The 17024-nt window shown below is 38.4% G+C and overlaps 1 protein-coding gene across 1 annotated transcript in view; it reads right to left on the bottom strand.

The window, feature by feature from the left end:
- Window positions 1-17024, bottom strand: part of LOC111055472 — a 215978-nt gene that overhangs the window by 13821 nt on the left and 185133 nt on the right. The window contains exons 12-13 of the mRNA XM_039440765.1: window positions 8844-9077; window positions 6291-6480 (exon numbers count right to left, since the gene is read on the bottom strand). Coding sequence (XP_039296699.1) covers window positions 6291-6480; window positions 8844-9077 — 424 coding nt within the window. The remainder of the gene's footprint in view (window positions 1-6290; window positions 6481-8843; window positions 9078-17024) is intronic.

Consider the following 17024-nt stretch of genomic DNA (forward strand, 5'->3'; position numbering starts at 1 on the left):
CAACCAGCCCTACGGCTGTAACCCAAAGAGATTGATTGATTGATTGATTGATTGAGTACTTTATTTATGTAGATTACAATATAAATATACTGTCTTATACACTTATATACAATAGCTTACAATACAGCAAAATTATAGATGAATTTACATGATATAGACTAAGAAAATAATTATTGAACTGTATATGATATGAAAACGCAATTTGTAATATAATAACTATAGATAATAATTATATTGTTATGCATCTACATAAATTGGCGGAGCTTTGGACATATCAATGTCCATTCTTCGGAAAGAATATTAAAAATATCCTCCCCACTAACTCTCTACCAGAACGTTAATTTCATTATTTAAACTAAGGATTTATTTATTAATGGAAATATTGTAAAAGTTTTAATCAATATGAATATTTAAGAGAAAAAAAAACAGAAAATTTATAAAGTAAAATAATTATATAGGTAGATAAGATCAAATAATTGATTAATAAAATGAAGTAGGCTGAAAGTAGATCAGGGTAATCAACTTTCAGTAATATACAGCAGCATGCAGTGGATAAGTGAAATAACATGAGCTTATATAATATATATATATACAATTCGTTCTATAACAGGTTTAAAGGTTTGTATTTGTGGGATGGGTGGGGGATGGTTGTCATGTGATCGTTCTAGGGCCGGACAGTTTCAGTCATTCCTTCCAAAAGATGTTTTTTTAAAGTCAGGATGAAGCTCGCTCGGCTCTCGATGGACCTGATAGAAACAGGAAGAGCATTCCATGCACGACAGGCACTGACTAAGAAGGATTTTGTGAAAATAGTAGTTCGATGATTGGGTATCCTTAAAGTACTTTCTCCGGTTCTAGTATGTGAAGCATCTATCCTCCTACCTTCAGAGACAAATTTGAAATCATCTTTAAAATAGTTCGGATTACCGTATTTCAAGATATCTCTAACAAGCTTGACTATTCGAAAAAGCCTCTGATCGGGAAGCTTCAATGTTGAACTAGCAATGTGGGCTGGGGTGATATGATCATGGCGTTGGAGAGAGTAGACGAAACGTAGACAATAATTTTGGCAACGCTGTAGTTTATCATTCAGAATGACTTGCATATCGTTAAGAACAGAATTACAATACATTAGATGTGGGAAGATGAGAGATTGAACCAATAATAATTTAATGTTTCTAGGGAGGATATCGTGCATTTTCTTCAATGCATGCATGGCTGAGAATACCTTTTTACAAGTTTTGTTCACTTGTTCTGACCAGTCAAGAGTATTATTCATAATAATGCCTAAATTTTTAACTGAGCTACAGTAAGGAATGTCATTACCGTCTACACTAATTTTGTGAATCGATTCAAGGTCAATATTGTTTATAAGACGAGAATATCCAATTATAATGGGTTGTGTTTTGATGGGATTAAGCTTAAGGCCATTTTTCTTTGTCCATTCCACTATCGAATTGATATCCTGATTCATTATTCTAACTGTTTCATTAATTTTTGTTATGGGACAGCTTAAATAGATTTGAAGGTCGTCTGCATAAGTATGGAAATTGGAGAATTTGATAATGGAAGAAAGGTCATTAGCATACAAAGTGAAGAGGAGAGGGCCTAAAATTGAACCTTGTGGTACTCCATGCATAACGTTTTTCCAAGTTGACTTTTTGTCACCGACAGATACACATTGTTTCCTACCTAATAGATAGGATTTAAACCAAACTAACGAGTTGCGACTGAAACCAAGAATAGCCAACTTATTCAGAAGGACTGTATGATCAACAGTATCGAATGCTTTAGAAAAATCAAATAGGGTGAGGATGGTGCATTTTCTTTGGTCCATAGCTAACCTTATATCATCAGTGACACGAAGCAGAGCTGTCTCAGTTGAATGGAATTTTCTAAAGCCTGATTGAAAGTTATGAAGCTTACTATTGTTGTCCAGAAATTTTACAACTTGAGCATGAATGAGTCTTTCTAGCACTTTGGACAATGCAGGTAAAATACTGATTGGTCTAAAATCCTCAACTTTATTGGGTGATGGAACTTTATTTAGAGGGCGAACCAGAGCAAACTTCCAGTTTTCAGGGAAAATGCCTTCTTCAAGTGACTTGTTGAAAATGTATGTAATGGTTGGTAAAACAGCAAATAACATCTTCTTGATAAATTTAATAGGAATTTTGTCTACACCCGTAGCATTACTATGAATACGTTGAATTGCTCTGAAAGTGTCTTCTTCTGAGATTGGATGGAAATGAAATTGATCAGTGATTGGTAAATCTAAGTTTGTAACCTGCTCTTCAAGATCATCTATATGATTAGCAATGACAACTTCGTCGCGTTGGTTAGAGTGTGAAACGAAATGGTCATTTATATTATTCAATGGTAAGTCAATTTGTGGATTCGATTTCTGTTTGCCAAGCCCGAATTCTTTTATTCCCTGCCAAAGTGATTTGGAGTCTTGTCTATTGTTTGTCATAAACGAATTCAAGTACCTAATCTTTGAGTTCCGTAATTCCTGTTTAACCCTATTTCTAAGGCTCCTGTACTCTATCAAACTGTCCAAGTCAAATGTCTTTTTAAATTTTCTATGTGCTTTGTCTCTACGTCCCATCATCTTAAGTATGTCTTCAGTCATCCACGGTACTCGTCGTTTTCTATTAATCCTCCTTGTCACATAAGGTGCATGTTTGTCATACAAAGTCAAAGTCCAATTTTCGAAAGTCTTGACCATGTCATCAACTGAGGGTAATGCTTCAATTTGATGCCATGGAGTCTGAGCCACATACGTCAGGAAGGCGGCTTCATCAAAGTTTTTGAAGTCTCTATAAGTGATAATTTTCTGTTCTGGCTTGGGTATCTTATGGGAAAGTACACAGTAGATCAAATCATGTCTAGAAATAGCTGGGACTGAGATTTGGCCTGCTTGAACAACCTCATTGGGATCACTAACAATGAGAAGGTCAATGAGTGTGTCTGATTCATTAGTATGATGAGTTGGATCGAGGGGTAAAATAGTCATGTTTAGGCATTGGAAAATTGTAGTCAGTTGAAAGTAGTCAAAGTTACGATTCGTCATGTTCAAGTCGGTGTTCATATCCCCCATAACTAGTATACGGTTATAACAAGGCATAAGAGAAAGCAAGGCATTTTCGAAATCTGTGAAACGACCTATTTTTGGTGGGCGATAACAGATACCAACGAGTAATTTATCATTACTAGATAAGGATAATTCAAGTAGCATAAACTCTGGTCTGGAACAATACTCTTGTTTAGATGTGATTAAAACTTTTGTTTTGATACCATCTTTCACATAAATTGCTACACCCCCACAAGCTTTATTTAATCTATCATTCCGGAAAAGATTGTATCCAGGCAATGCAACAAAATTTGATGAAATACTAGGCTTCAAAAATGATTCGGAAATTCCGATTATATTGAAGTCCTGAAAACGGAAGATTGCTCTGAGTTCATCAATGTGGCAACTGAGGGATTGTACGTTAAGGTGAGCAGCCTTGAAAAGTTTTTTGAAAGAGTGGAGCTTATTTGCTAGAAACATACCTGCGTCATTATTACTATTATTGAAATAATCATACCTACTTGAGGGCGAGCGAGCTGACGTGTCAGTAAGAGGCATCATGGAAGCAGCAGACCAATCGTGAACCGACCTCAGAACGACACATGACGGGGGAAATGGGGATGAAACTGATAAAACTTAACCTAAATGAAAAAGTCTCTTGATTCGAGTGCATTCAGTATGCCTTGACAGTTCGGCTCCCTTCACTATTTAAAGCACTAGTTCAGAAATTCACTAAACACAATAAGATGTAGATGTAAGAGAGAGAGAGAGAAGGAAAGATAGAGTTTATTGTATGTTGACTTCAAGGCCGCTTCCCGATGAATTAGATCGTAATGCTTCAATTTTATAAGTTGTTTCAGATTGGGTTGTCTTGCAAATTTGTGAGAATTGTCCAGAAATTATATGAGAATACACGGGCGTTTGTTTGGTGAAAAAATAGTCAAAATAAGAAGGATGGGCTGAGTAATGCATTCTATACAGAGAACGGATTAAAACAAGGCTGCTTGTTGTCCCCGATTTCATTCACCCTGCTTATTGATGATATTTTTGATAATATGGAAGGAGGGATATGGGTGGTCGAATTGGATATTAAAGGACTCATGTATGCCGATGATTTGATTCTGATTGCATCCACACCGAAAGCATTACAAAAAATGATATGTTTGAAACAATACTGTGAGACGTGGGGACTCACAATCAATACCGACAAAACTAAGATAATGGAGATGAGAAAGGGTGAGAGACTGGCCCATCATGAGAGGTGGTGGTACTGTGGAGAAGAGCGGATCGGAGTTGTAAACAAGTAGGCTACAAATATCTAGGCGTAACATTCACTCCTCAGTTGGCGTTCAGTGAGCATGTTAGAGAGAGAGTGTGTAAGTGGCAAAGTTTGCATTGAATAATGTGTGGAATAGTTTTGTGGCCCAAAATGAAATAAACATCGAGAGTAAGTGGGTAATGATTGATGCGGTGGTGAGAGCTCTTGTGAACTATGGTGGTCAGGTGTGGGGATATAAGCAATTTGAAGAAGTAGAACGATTACATAGAGCCTTTATCAAGAAATTATTTTCGTTACCGCAATCAACACCCATCTATTTGGAAGTCAATAAGTATAATTTACACCATTATTTATTTGAGATGCATTACAGCTATATTATAAGACCAGATGATCAGGTAGCAGGGTTTTTGAATGGTAGTGATTGGAGGGCGCTGATAGGTTTTGTGAGGAATGCTTGGGCTTACAGAAAAACGCTAATACAGGAATATAATACTTGATGGTTTCACTGGTTTTTTTTACTCCTGCATATGTAGTATAATGTAATTCCATATGTAATTCCTTTGTTGCCATGATATCTTTGGTTGATTGATTTCAAAATTGTTCAAAATTTAGAATTTTTCAAATTGGATAAAATTCAATTTCAAATACTTGCATGTAAATTTTAAATCAATAAAATAGCTCAACTTGGCAGACGACCAACAGGTTGTGTAATCAACAAATTATTATTGATTGATTGTCATGTTATGTTTTTTCTTGTATCAATAAATATATTTTCTATTCTATTCTATTCTACTCATATCATTAATATATCAGGCCTGGCGCTTGTATATTTATGAATCAATTCCCATTATTGTCAAATTATACATCTCATTTAAACAACAAGTCTGTCTTTTATATTCTTCTTCAATATTATTAGTTTTCTTTCAAATTAAGATACCGTATTTTTGAAATATTCAGCAAACATGTTACTCATATTCCTGGATTATCCCATCTTTTCCAAATTGATATCAATTTATCGAACATTGTATTTTTGATCACTATCTAATAGCCTACTGCTCGAATTGTATTTGAATTATTATACTTCTCAATTCTAATTGAATCTATAGAAATTTTTTTCAGATATAGCCAAAGTCACTACAACCTTTTTGAGTAATTTTCAAATACTGTTACAATCTATTTCTATTATTATATCATATCTGTTAACTATTCATTCCTTATAATTTGATCAATCCAATTCCAAGTAATTTAGCTGAGCTTACTTTATACTATATTTCCCTTTGTCATAACAATTTTATTTCAGGGTCCCACTGCCTCCAATAGTGGGTGGTCCTCCTATTTTTCCTCATCGCTACTTCGAGGGAGATTTTTATGGTAGATAGTGTTTCCCACCTTGAAATTCTATTTTTTAGTCCTTCTCTTAAATTTGCCTTGAAACATTACAACGTTTTCAGGAACATTTTCACAAATACCCTCCTATATAATAATGCTGTGATTCTCAGTGTTGTTGATAAATAACCATGTCTATTGAGAGAATAGAACAACTCCTATTCATAAAAATGGTGCAAAACCTAGAAGCACGGTACGAGTGTTGCCTGAAATTGAACGGGGGTCATATTGAACATTTCTTTGACTTCTATGTGTTGTTAGAATTTTCAATATAATGGAGTATTACCATTTCAGTACCTGTTTATTTTGGCTGATACTGTAAATGCAATTTGACGAAATATTATGTTATTGGTCATAGATGAAAAATAGTGTAGCCTATGCAACGGTTCTATTTGGTTCATAAAGCACTTTTGTTGCTAAAGACATTCGCTCGTTTTATTCGCTTGTGTCTTACACTTACATGCGAATTCTGCTTTGAAGACATTCATTACCGTATAATTCCATTGCATAACCTACTATCATTGCACTAGAATTAGGTAATATAATACTCACAATATTGTCAGTGCAAAACCAAGTGCGCACTTCTTTGATTGTGAATATCTCATCAAATTCATCTTGAGTCAATATGTAGAGCTTCTGGTCTATGTACTCTGCAACTCTTGGATTATACTTTGTTTTGTCATCTTCGGGGTAGGTTCTGTATCTCATAGCTCTCAAGTTTGCAGCTGTGTATACATAACACCTGAAAATGATGAACTGAAGTTGAGTATTTCTTTTTCACCTGTACCTCCAGTCAATAATGATTTGTATCACTATGAAATGAATTGATTAATTCAATTGGATTGGAAAATGACAATTGATGAAAAAAAACAATTCAATGAGACCAAACTCCTTTTAGTTGACCGACCGAAGTGAGGTCTAAGATTCAAGTCGACGGTTTGGCATTTCTCTTAATGTTTAAATGTTTGAATGTTCAAATGTTTAAATGTTTAAATGTTTAAATGTTTAAATGTTTAAATGTTTAAATGTTTAAATGTTTAAATGTTTAAATGTTTAAATGTTTAAATGTTAAATGTTTAAATGTTTAAATGTTTAAATGTTTAAATGTTTAAATGTTTAAATGTTTAAATGTTTAAATGTTTAAATGTTTAAATGTTTAAATGTTTAAATGTTTAAATGTTTAAATGTTTAAATGTTTAAATGTTTAAATGTTTAAATGTTTAAATGTTTAAATGTTTAAATGTTTAAATGTTGAAATGTTTAAATGTTTAAATGTTTAAATGTTTAAATGTTTAAATGTTTAAATGTTTAAATGTTTAAATGTTTAAATGTTTAAATGTTTAAATGTTTAAATGTTTAAATGTTTAAATGTTTAAATGTTTAAATGTTAAATGTTTAAATGTTTAAATGTTTAAATGTTTGAATGTTTAAATGTTAAATGTTTAAATGTTTAAATGTTTAAATGTTAAATGTTTAAATGTTTAAATGTTAAATGTTAATGTTTAAATGTTTAAATGTTTAAATGTTTAAATGTTTAAATGTTTAAATGTTTAAATGTTTAAATGTTAAATGTTTAAAGTTTAAATGTTAAATGTTTAAATGTTTAAATGTTTAATGTTTAAATGTTTAAATGTTTAAATGTTTAAATGTTTAAATGTTCAAATGTTCAATGTTTAAATGTTTAAATGTTCAATGTTTAAATGTTTAAATGTTTAAATTTTAAATGTTTAAATGTTTAAATGTTTAAATGTTTAATGTTTAAATGTTAAATGTTTAAATGTTTAAATGTTTAATGTTTAAATGTTTAAATGTTTAAATGTTTAAATGTTTAAATGTTTAAATGTTTAAATGTTTAAATGTTTAAATGTTTAAATGTTTAAATGTTTAAATGTTTGAATGTTTAAATGTTTAAATGTTTAAATGTTTAATGTTTAAATGTTTGAATGTTTAAATGTTTAAATGTTTAAATGTTAAAGTTTAAATGTTTAAATGTTAAATGTTTAAATGTTGAAATGTTTAAATGTTTAAATGTTTAAATGTTTAAATGTTTAAATGTTTAAATGTTTAAATGTTTAAATGTTTAAATGTTTAAGTTTAAATGTTTAAATGTTCAAATGTTCAAATGTTAAATGTTTAAATGTTCAAATGTTTAAATGTTTAAATGTTTAAATGTTTAAATGTTTAAATGTTTAAATGTTTAAATGTTTAAATGTTTATATGTTGTGCATTTACGGCGAAACGCGGTAATAGATTTTCATGAAATTTGACAGGTATGTTCCTTTTTTAATTGCGCGTCGACTTATATACAAGGTTTTTGGAAATTATGCATTTCAAGGATAATATAAAAGAGAAAAGGAGCCTCCTTCATACGCCAATATTAGCGTGAAAATCAGACTATAGAATTATCTATCATAAATCAGCTGACAAGTGATTACACAGATGTGTGGAGAAGCCAGTCTATTGCTGTATTCCCATAAGGTCTATAGTTTCAATCAGGTACTTGTGGATGAGAATACTGCGTGAGGTCTACTGTTTACAGAACTACTAGTTATATAAATACAAGATAAAAAAGAGGAAACTGAGGAATAGTATATTCTAATCGATATCAAACATATGTTGTGATGGAAACTGATGAGATAGCAGAAGATTTTGTTTCAGGCTCAACTCACACTTACGCGACTCAGGTCTGGAAGAGACTTGACTCTAGTGGAGAGCATGACTGTTTTCAAATGATGACAGTCGAGGAGACTAGAGTGTCACCATTTGGAAACTCATGCTCTAGACTAGAGTCGAGTCTCTTCTCCTGAGTCACGTAAGTGTGAGTTGAGCCTAAGTAAAGTAGAGACTCGACTCTAGTCTAGAGCATGAGCTTCCAAATGGTGACACTCAGACCAGTCGATTCTAGTCTCCCCGACTGTCATCATTTGAAAACACATGCTCTCCACTAGAGTCGAGTCCAAAATATCACCTTATCAACGGGTGATGTCACTCTTACATCGGCTATAGAAATGAGTAGTAAAAGATCAGAGATACTCCCTTTAATCATTCCTATTTTTGTAGAATATGAATAATCTATACCATTATCAGTTTTGATGAATGACTCACTCAATAGTTCCAGCTCCATTCAAATAGTCCAGTTTATTCGAGAATCGTCCTAGCTGAAATATTCTGCTCGATTTCGGTTTGAAAAATGTTGTCTGCAAAAAGTCGTTTTGACTGCTAAATCCAATGGGAGGATTGTGGCCATGTGATCTCTTTTCCAATTTTGCAGCATACCTCATACTGTCCAATGTAAAAATGTAACTTGGTTGGTAAGGAGAGGGTGACTGTTGTTCATCCCTGTAAAAGTGTGGTGATCATGAAACAAGTTGCACATGATATAGTAGCTGCTCCAAGAACAATATAGAACTTCATCCACTTGCACCTTTTGAGTCACACCTCTGCTCAATTTTGCCACCATTCATTTTTCAAGGTTAATTCATGGAGTGTGTAAGACACTCCTTATGCCACTGAACTCAAATACCAGCCTATGATATAGTTATTATCATTATGGGCTTATAATTTCAAATTTCAAAGAATCATCTTAAGAAATTTCAAATTTCAAAGAATCTTAAGAACGAAATGTTCTGGAATATGGTAGGAATATTTATGCTATAAAGACTCAACTCTAGAAAATAAAAAAATTGAAGTTTCAATGTACATATTATTCAAAATGGCGACCATTCTAAATTTTTGATGGTAAATTTCACGAAAACCGTTCACTTTAGAGGATATTTACAGTCTGAGTGGATTTTTGCCCACACCTCCTTCTACTAGAATTCCCAGTGTCGCTCTGGGCCGGCTAGACTCATACCAGTCAGCAACTGGGGTGGGCCGCAGCAGGGGTCGGGAGTCTTGGTGGGGCGACCGCCAACCACCCTCGTTCGAGTCGGGGGTTGAAACAGGGCCTCAAGTACCTTAGAGAAATGTTTCCCTCTTTTAGGTAAGAGGGGCCGTGCTTTCGCACTGCCAAACAGGGTTGGGCGTGGAGTGAGAGGAATAGGAACTCTGCGGTGTCCGCAGTGAATGGGGTCTCTGTAATGGGAAAAACGTTCCCGATTGCCACTAGATGTCCTCTTGTGTGTCTTGGAACTATTTGCTGGAGTCGGTCACCGGGCCGCTAATCTCGGGTACCGGGTGTTTTCCTGGGATCAGGATAGAGTGCGGAGTTGGAGGAAAGGCCTCCCCTGGCCTTTCTCAAGGTCCTCTTGCTATTCGGAAGCGAATCAGCAAGCTACAGGAGCCCGCGCGCCGGACTTCGCCTCTGATCACCAAGTCCCAATTCTCGGGCAGCGGGTGTCTTCCTGGGGTCAGGATCGAGGGCGGAGTTGAAGGAAAGGTTTTCCCCAGCCTTCATTGAGGTCCTCTTGCTATTTGGAAGCGAATATAAAATCTATCCTATCTTCTATCTGCCTATCTTTGATAAGATCCTATCTGAGTGGGAGGAGCCAAGTTGTGGAGATTGAGGGTATGGAGGGTGCAGTTGTGAATGCAAAATTTAGATATAAGCTTTGTCCTATAGGAAGGGGAGTTCCACAGGGTTCAATACTGGGTCCACTGCTGTTTCTTATATATATGAACGACCTCCCTGCTAATGTTCATTCAGCCAAGTCTGTTCTTTTTGCTGACGATGCAAATTTCCTGGTTATGGCTAAAAATATAGAAGATCTTCAGTTGACTGGAAATGCTGTTCTTTGTGAGGTGACCAACTGGTGCAGGGCAAATAAGTTGGATGTGAATATTACCAGAACATCTTTTATTGAATTTCAGATTCATAGATCACCTCCAAGCTTGGTCCAATTCAGTATAGATGGTGAGGATGTGCAGTCCTCCTCTTCTGCCGGTTTCTTGAGATTGGCAATTGACCAGGGCTTGTCATGGACTGTTCACATTGATTCACTCCTGAAAAAACTGAATTCTGCAGCTTTTCTGGTGTCGAGGCTTTCTAGTATGCTCGACCGAGAGGCAGTTGTCACTGCCTACCATGGATAATTCGAGCCTCTACTGTCCTATGGAATACTTCTTTGGGGGGGCTCAGGAAACTCTCTACCGGTCTTTAGGGCACAAAAGAGAATAATTCGAATTATATTTAGAAAGCCACCGAGGTCCTCATGCCGTTCTCTCTCCCGATCAGCAGCAATAATGACTGTCCCTGCTCTTTATATATATTATGTATCTATCTTTGCCTTCAAATACAAGACAAATTGGACAACAGGGTCAAATATCCATAGTCATAGCACAAGATCCAGAGGTGCGTTGAGAATTGAGCCACACAGAACGACCTTTTACAAATCTAGCTCACAGCATATGGGTAAGAAAGTATTTAATTCGTTGCCGAACCACTTGAAAGAGGCTCAAACAATGACAGTTTTCAGGACAAGACTGAAAATCTGGTTGATAGCTCAGTGTCCATATAGTTGGCAATCCCTCATGAACTTATTAGAGAGAAACAAAATAAGACTGGAAAAATGTATTGAGAATCTATAATTACTTTCGAGTGCAATGTTAATGTTTCCAGATTTTATTGTTTCTATATAAGTATGAGTTGTAACTGACATATTATTTATAAGTTTTCAAATATTATTTTCTCAAAATTTTAAAAATTTATCTAGTCTTACTTTGTAAATGAATGTTACTTTGAAATTTGAATGTATGTGACTATTGTCTTTGCTAAAATGATAGTGATAGTGATAGTGATGCTGAATGTTTCTTCTGTGTTTGGTTTTGAAGCGTCTAAGTTCAAAAGTCTGCTTTGTGAAAATAAAAATTGGGGACTGAACATTTTGTGGAGTGGGCGGCTGCAGGACTTGACCTATTTCGGACTGTGTGTAATTTGAGTTTGGGAGGGAAATGACGCCGGGGTGGCCTTATTGTTTTTTCTATCCCTATCGTTGTGATGATGTGCTTGTTGTATCAATCAATAAGATAAATATCTTAATATTTCTACAATGTAATTTACCTTTGTCACTATGTATTTGACTTGTGTCAATATTGTATTATTGTACAATGCATGACATCAATAAAATTGAAATTGAATTGAAATTGAATCAGCAAGATACAAGAGCCTGCACGCCAGACTTCACCTCTGATCACCAAGTCCCAATTCTCGGGCACCGGGTGTCTTCCTGGGGTCAGGATCGAGCGCAGAGTTGAAGGAAAGGCTTTCCCTAGCCTTCCTCGAGGTCCTCTTGCAATTCAGAAGCGAATCGGCAAGCTAAAGGAGCCCGCGCGCTGGACTTCACCTCTGATCACCAAGCCCAACTCTCGGGCACCGGGTATCTTCCTGGGGTCAGGATCGAGCGTGAAGTTGGAGGAAAGGCTTTTCCTGGCCTTTCTCAAGGTCCTCTTGCAATTTGGAAGCGAATCGGCAAGTCACAGGAGCCCGCATGCCAGACTTCACCTCTGATCACCAAGCCCCAATTCTCGGGCATCGGGTGTTTCCCTGGAGTCAGGATCGAGCGCGGAGTCGCAGGAAAGGCTTTTCCTGGCCTTCCTCGAGGTCCTCCCGCTATTCGAGGTTCCCGCGATGATGTACCAGGATACAGTCAGCTTTTAACCAAAATGTGGTGTGTCGCTGCTGGTTGAAACAGGCAGGTTGCTGCCCAAACTTGTTGAAAAGGTCGAACAACACTCGTCCAAGTGTGTATTGAACCGCGGAGCTTTCAGTGTCTGAGATTAACCACCTTTAACCTCAGACACAACCCCCAGTCGTCGAAGGATTCGGAGTACACCCAGGGCATGAGATGTACTACGTTGCTAGCTGCGTGCTGCTTCCTTCACTCTCTCTGTCGACCGCTCGCACTGGTCACCCGCAATAGACTGGCTACCTACTAGCCTTTCACGAGCCTCCCTCAGTGGCCGAAAGGGAGGGGAGTAAGGATGCGCAGCACTGCTGTGCGGTAGCCCTGCGGCTAGGCTGCTCGTTGACCTCTGTGATTTCATCAGAGATAACCAAGCATCTTAGAACAAGCCCTAAATTCAATTCCCCCCACTAGTTACGATATACATCGGGACACACTGTTCCTACTAAGGGAAGGGGGGGGAGGAAGAAATGGGAAAGAAAAGAGGGGGGGTGAGGATGGAAAGGGTATGTGGCTGACAGATGTGCTAAGACACTGAGTACATTCTGCTGCCTCTCCGCCGGTCACAGAAGACCGTGCAACAACTGGGCGCCAGGTTGGTTCCTCGCCAACCGGTGATGGTGCGTCAGCACTGTCAAAAAGAAAACAGCAAGCCATCTTGCCACGTTTTCGGCCTAGCTTTCCTAAAGAGGTACTGTAGAGCTGCGCCGTGCTTCCACACTGAGTGGAGATGCTGTGCTTACGCACTGCAAGATATAGAGATACCGTGCTTCCACACTGCAGGGAGATGCTGTGCTCTCGCACTGCAAAGAGGATGCTGTGCTTCCACACTGCAAGAGTCGCCGTGCTTCTTCACTGCTAGAGGAGGCCGTGCTTCCACACTGCAGGATATAGAGACGCCGTGCTTCCGCACTGCAAGGAGATGCCATGCTTTTGTACTGCAAAGGGGACACTGTGCTTCCGCACTGCAAGAGTCGCCATGTTTCCGCACTGCTGAAGGACGCCATGCTTCCGCACTGCAGGATAGAGTCACCGTGCTTCCGCACTGCAAGGAGACGCTATATTCTTATGCTTTAAAGGGGCGCCGTGCTTTTGCACTGTGTGAAGACATGTTTCTGATATCTGCGAGAGCAGTTGCTAAATTCCCTCTTTTGCGAATAAATTCACAAAAAATTAAGGCCATCCGGCTCGCAAAATTGCTGGGTTCAAACCTCAGCTCTAGCTCAGTGGTAGAAACATGAATTTTCCCAATACAATTAATCACCATAGGGTTCAATGACCAGTGATTATTAATTCTTACCGCTGCTTCTATGGAGTTCTCTCACTGATATATGGACTTCAAGTCAATTCAGAATTTTACAAATAAAAACCTGTCCAGTCTGCAGATTTAATATGATATACTTTGGTCAATTGACAAATAATAATAATTAACAAATCAATATTCAACATGAGATCTCAGGGTTTTATATGAGTTTGGGTTGTGCATGGAAGTAAGCTTCCTACATATATCAAGTAAATTCATAAAATGTTCTTATAAATTATGTGATAGCACTCAACACGTTGTGATTTTTCCTTTAATTCAATTTAACTTGTATAGCGCTTTTGATTAATTCCCTAATTATGCGTAGAAATGCCTAAAACAAGCTCGTTTGATTCATCACTCACATTAATGACGTTCTTGACGGTCTCGTGGATTGAATTAATTATTCCCAATAATTAATTAGGCAGGTCCCTTTTCGTCACTGCTGGGCTAACGCGCGGTCCAGATTTCTTATAGATTTCTCTCTGAATTGAAGATATATTTATGGGGAATGAATACAATTACGAACTCTTCAATAACACTGAGTTCACAGATAATTTAACATTAATTACAAATATTTTACATTAAAAGAAAAAGGGTTTGGCTTGATAATTTCAAAATTTATCGGCTTTCGATTTAGTAAACTCAATACAATGTGTTGCCTCAGAATCAGGGCTTCTTCAACTTTATAATAGAAAAAAAATTAAATAAAAAGTTTTTATATAAATATGTGGAGTGTTTATCTTAAACTATTTTCATAAATAAATCGCGATATACAATGTTAATAAACAATATACATTCAGTTTTTTATGTGAGTTTTGTATACTCTTGATTTTCGTGCTTTTTAGATCATAATAAATATTTATACAGCAATAATAGTTGTCCGTATTTCTATACATCAACCTTCCTTAGTATATATAATACATCTTTTGTGAGTAAATTTTTATAATTCAACCTATATTGGTTGATCGACAATCAGCTGATTTGCTAAGTATTGATTCAAATAACTATCGATTTATTCTAGATCGATTGATTCATTTGAAAGTGTAAACAAATAATTCTAACCTCAATGTACATGCAAACTTTTATTTCTATAATCTGCCAATAATAAGTAAGCCGCTTTATAATTTTTAATTCCGCCAATGGATTCTCAGTTGTTGAATCACAGTTATACATGTTTTCTTATCATTTTAGATAATACAATTACTCTTTATCGCTAACAATATTCGATTCAAGTGGATTGATCCTTTGACTAGGTCTAACTTTCTTTTCCATTTTGTAATTCTATTAAGAATTCTCTGGTTTACTCCAAGTATTCTGTGGTGCTAAAATATCACGTAACAACTGCAAGAGTCGCAGTGCTCCAGCACTGCTAAAGGACGCCGTGCTTCCACACTGCAGGATAGAGTCACCATGCTTCTGCACTGCAGGATAGAGTCGCCGTGCTTCCGCACTGCAAGGAGATGCTATACTCTTAGGCTACAAAAAGGGACGCCGTGCTTCCACACTGCAAGAGTCGCCGTGCTTCCGCACTGCTAGAGGACACCATGCTTCCGCACTGCTAAAGGACACCGTGCTTCCGCACTGCTAAAGGACACCGTGCTTCTGCACTGCAGGATAAGGTGGCCGTGCTTCCGCACTGCAAGGAGACGCTATACTCTCAAGCTACAAAGGAACGCCGTGCTTCCACACTGCAAGAGTCGCCATGCTTCTGCACTGCTAGAGGACGCCATGCTTCCGCACTGCAGGATAGAGTCGCCATGCTTCCGCACTGCAAGGAGATGCTATACTTTTAAGCTACAAAGGGACGCCATGCTTGCACACTGCAAGGGTCGCCGTGCTTCCACACTGCTGAAGGAGGCCGTGCTCTTGCACTGCAGGATAGAGTCGCCGTGCTTTTGCACTGCAAGAAGACGCTATGCTCTTGAGCTAAAAAAGAATGCCATGCTTCCACACTGCAAGAGTCGCCATGCTTTGGCACTGCTAAAGGACGCCATTCTTCTGCACTGCAGGATAGAAGGGTAACAAAGAACAAAGAAACACACAAAACACAGAAACACAAAAACACAGAAACACTAAAACACAGAAACACGAAAACACAGAAACACAGAAACATAAAAGGTGAAAAAGCACCTCCGACTGAGCTCTGAGAACTCAAGTCATCATGGTGTGTACACGCCCGCTGACTTGCCGGGAAACTGGCCCCTGCTTTTACACTAGGAAACAGAGCTTGCGCTTTGCTGGAGGGCTGTGTTTGTATACAGCAAGGCACGAGGATTTTAGCCCCATCCGGACAAGCCATGCTCGCACACTGCAGGTTAAAAAGTAACACAGAACACAAAGCCGGGCTTTTGCCCTGCAAACCGTGCTTGCAAACTGCAGGTCGTGCTTTCGCACTGCGTGCCATGTTTTCACACTGCCAAGGTGCTTCTGCACCGCAAAGGTGTGCATCCGCACGATGACAATCCAGAAACACACTGACAGATGTGTCATGTTTGCACACAACGTTTGGATGAGCTAGCAATCTGGCTGCAGTGTTTCCACACTGCTGAGGTCAAGCTCGCTCACTACCTTTGCCGGGCTTTCGCCCTGCGGGCCGGGCTTTCGCCCTGCATGCAGTGCTTGCACACTGCATGCCATGCTTGCACACTGCATGCCATGCTTGCGCACTGCATGCTGTGCCTTGGCACTGCGTGCCGTGCTTTCGCACTGCGTGCCATGCTTTCCCACTGCGTGCCGTGTTTTCACACTGCATGCCGTGTTTTCACAGTGCCGCAGTGCTTCCGCACCACGAAGGTGTGCATCCGCATAATGACAATCCAGAAACACACTGACAGATGTGTCATGTTTGCACACAACGTTTGGATGAGCTAGCGATCTGGCTGCAGTGTTTCCACACTGCTGAGGTCAAGCTCGCTCACTACCTTTGCCGGGCTTTTGCCCTGCATGCCGTGCTTGTGCACTGCTTGCCATGCTTGTGCACTGCGTGCCGTGCTTTTGCACTGTGTGTTGTGCTTTCGCACTGCGTGCCATTTTTCACACTGCATGCCGTGCTTTCACACTGCATGCCATGTTTTCACACTGCATGCCGTGCTTGTGCACTGCTGTTGCCGGGCTTGCGACCTGTGCGGCCGTGCTCTCGCACTGCCTTACTTCGCCGTGCTTGCGCACTGCTATTGCCGGGCTTGTGCCCTGCGCGGCCGTGCTCTTGCACTGCCTTACTTCGCCGTGCTTGCGCACTGCTACTGCCGGGCTTGCGCACTGCACGGCCGTGCTCTCGCACTGCCTTACTTCGCCGTGCTTGCGCACTGCTATTGCCGGGCTTGCACCCTGTGCGGCCGTGCTCTCGCACTGCCTTACTTCGCC

Source organism: Nilaparvata lugens, chromosome 14 (genome assembly GCF_014356525.2).
Source record: "Nilaparvata lugens isolate BPH chromosome 14, ASM1435652v1, whole genome shotgun sequence".
NCBI lineage: Eukaryota > Metazoa > Arthropoda > Insecta > Hemiptera > Delphacidae > Nilaparvata > Nilaparvata lugens.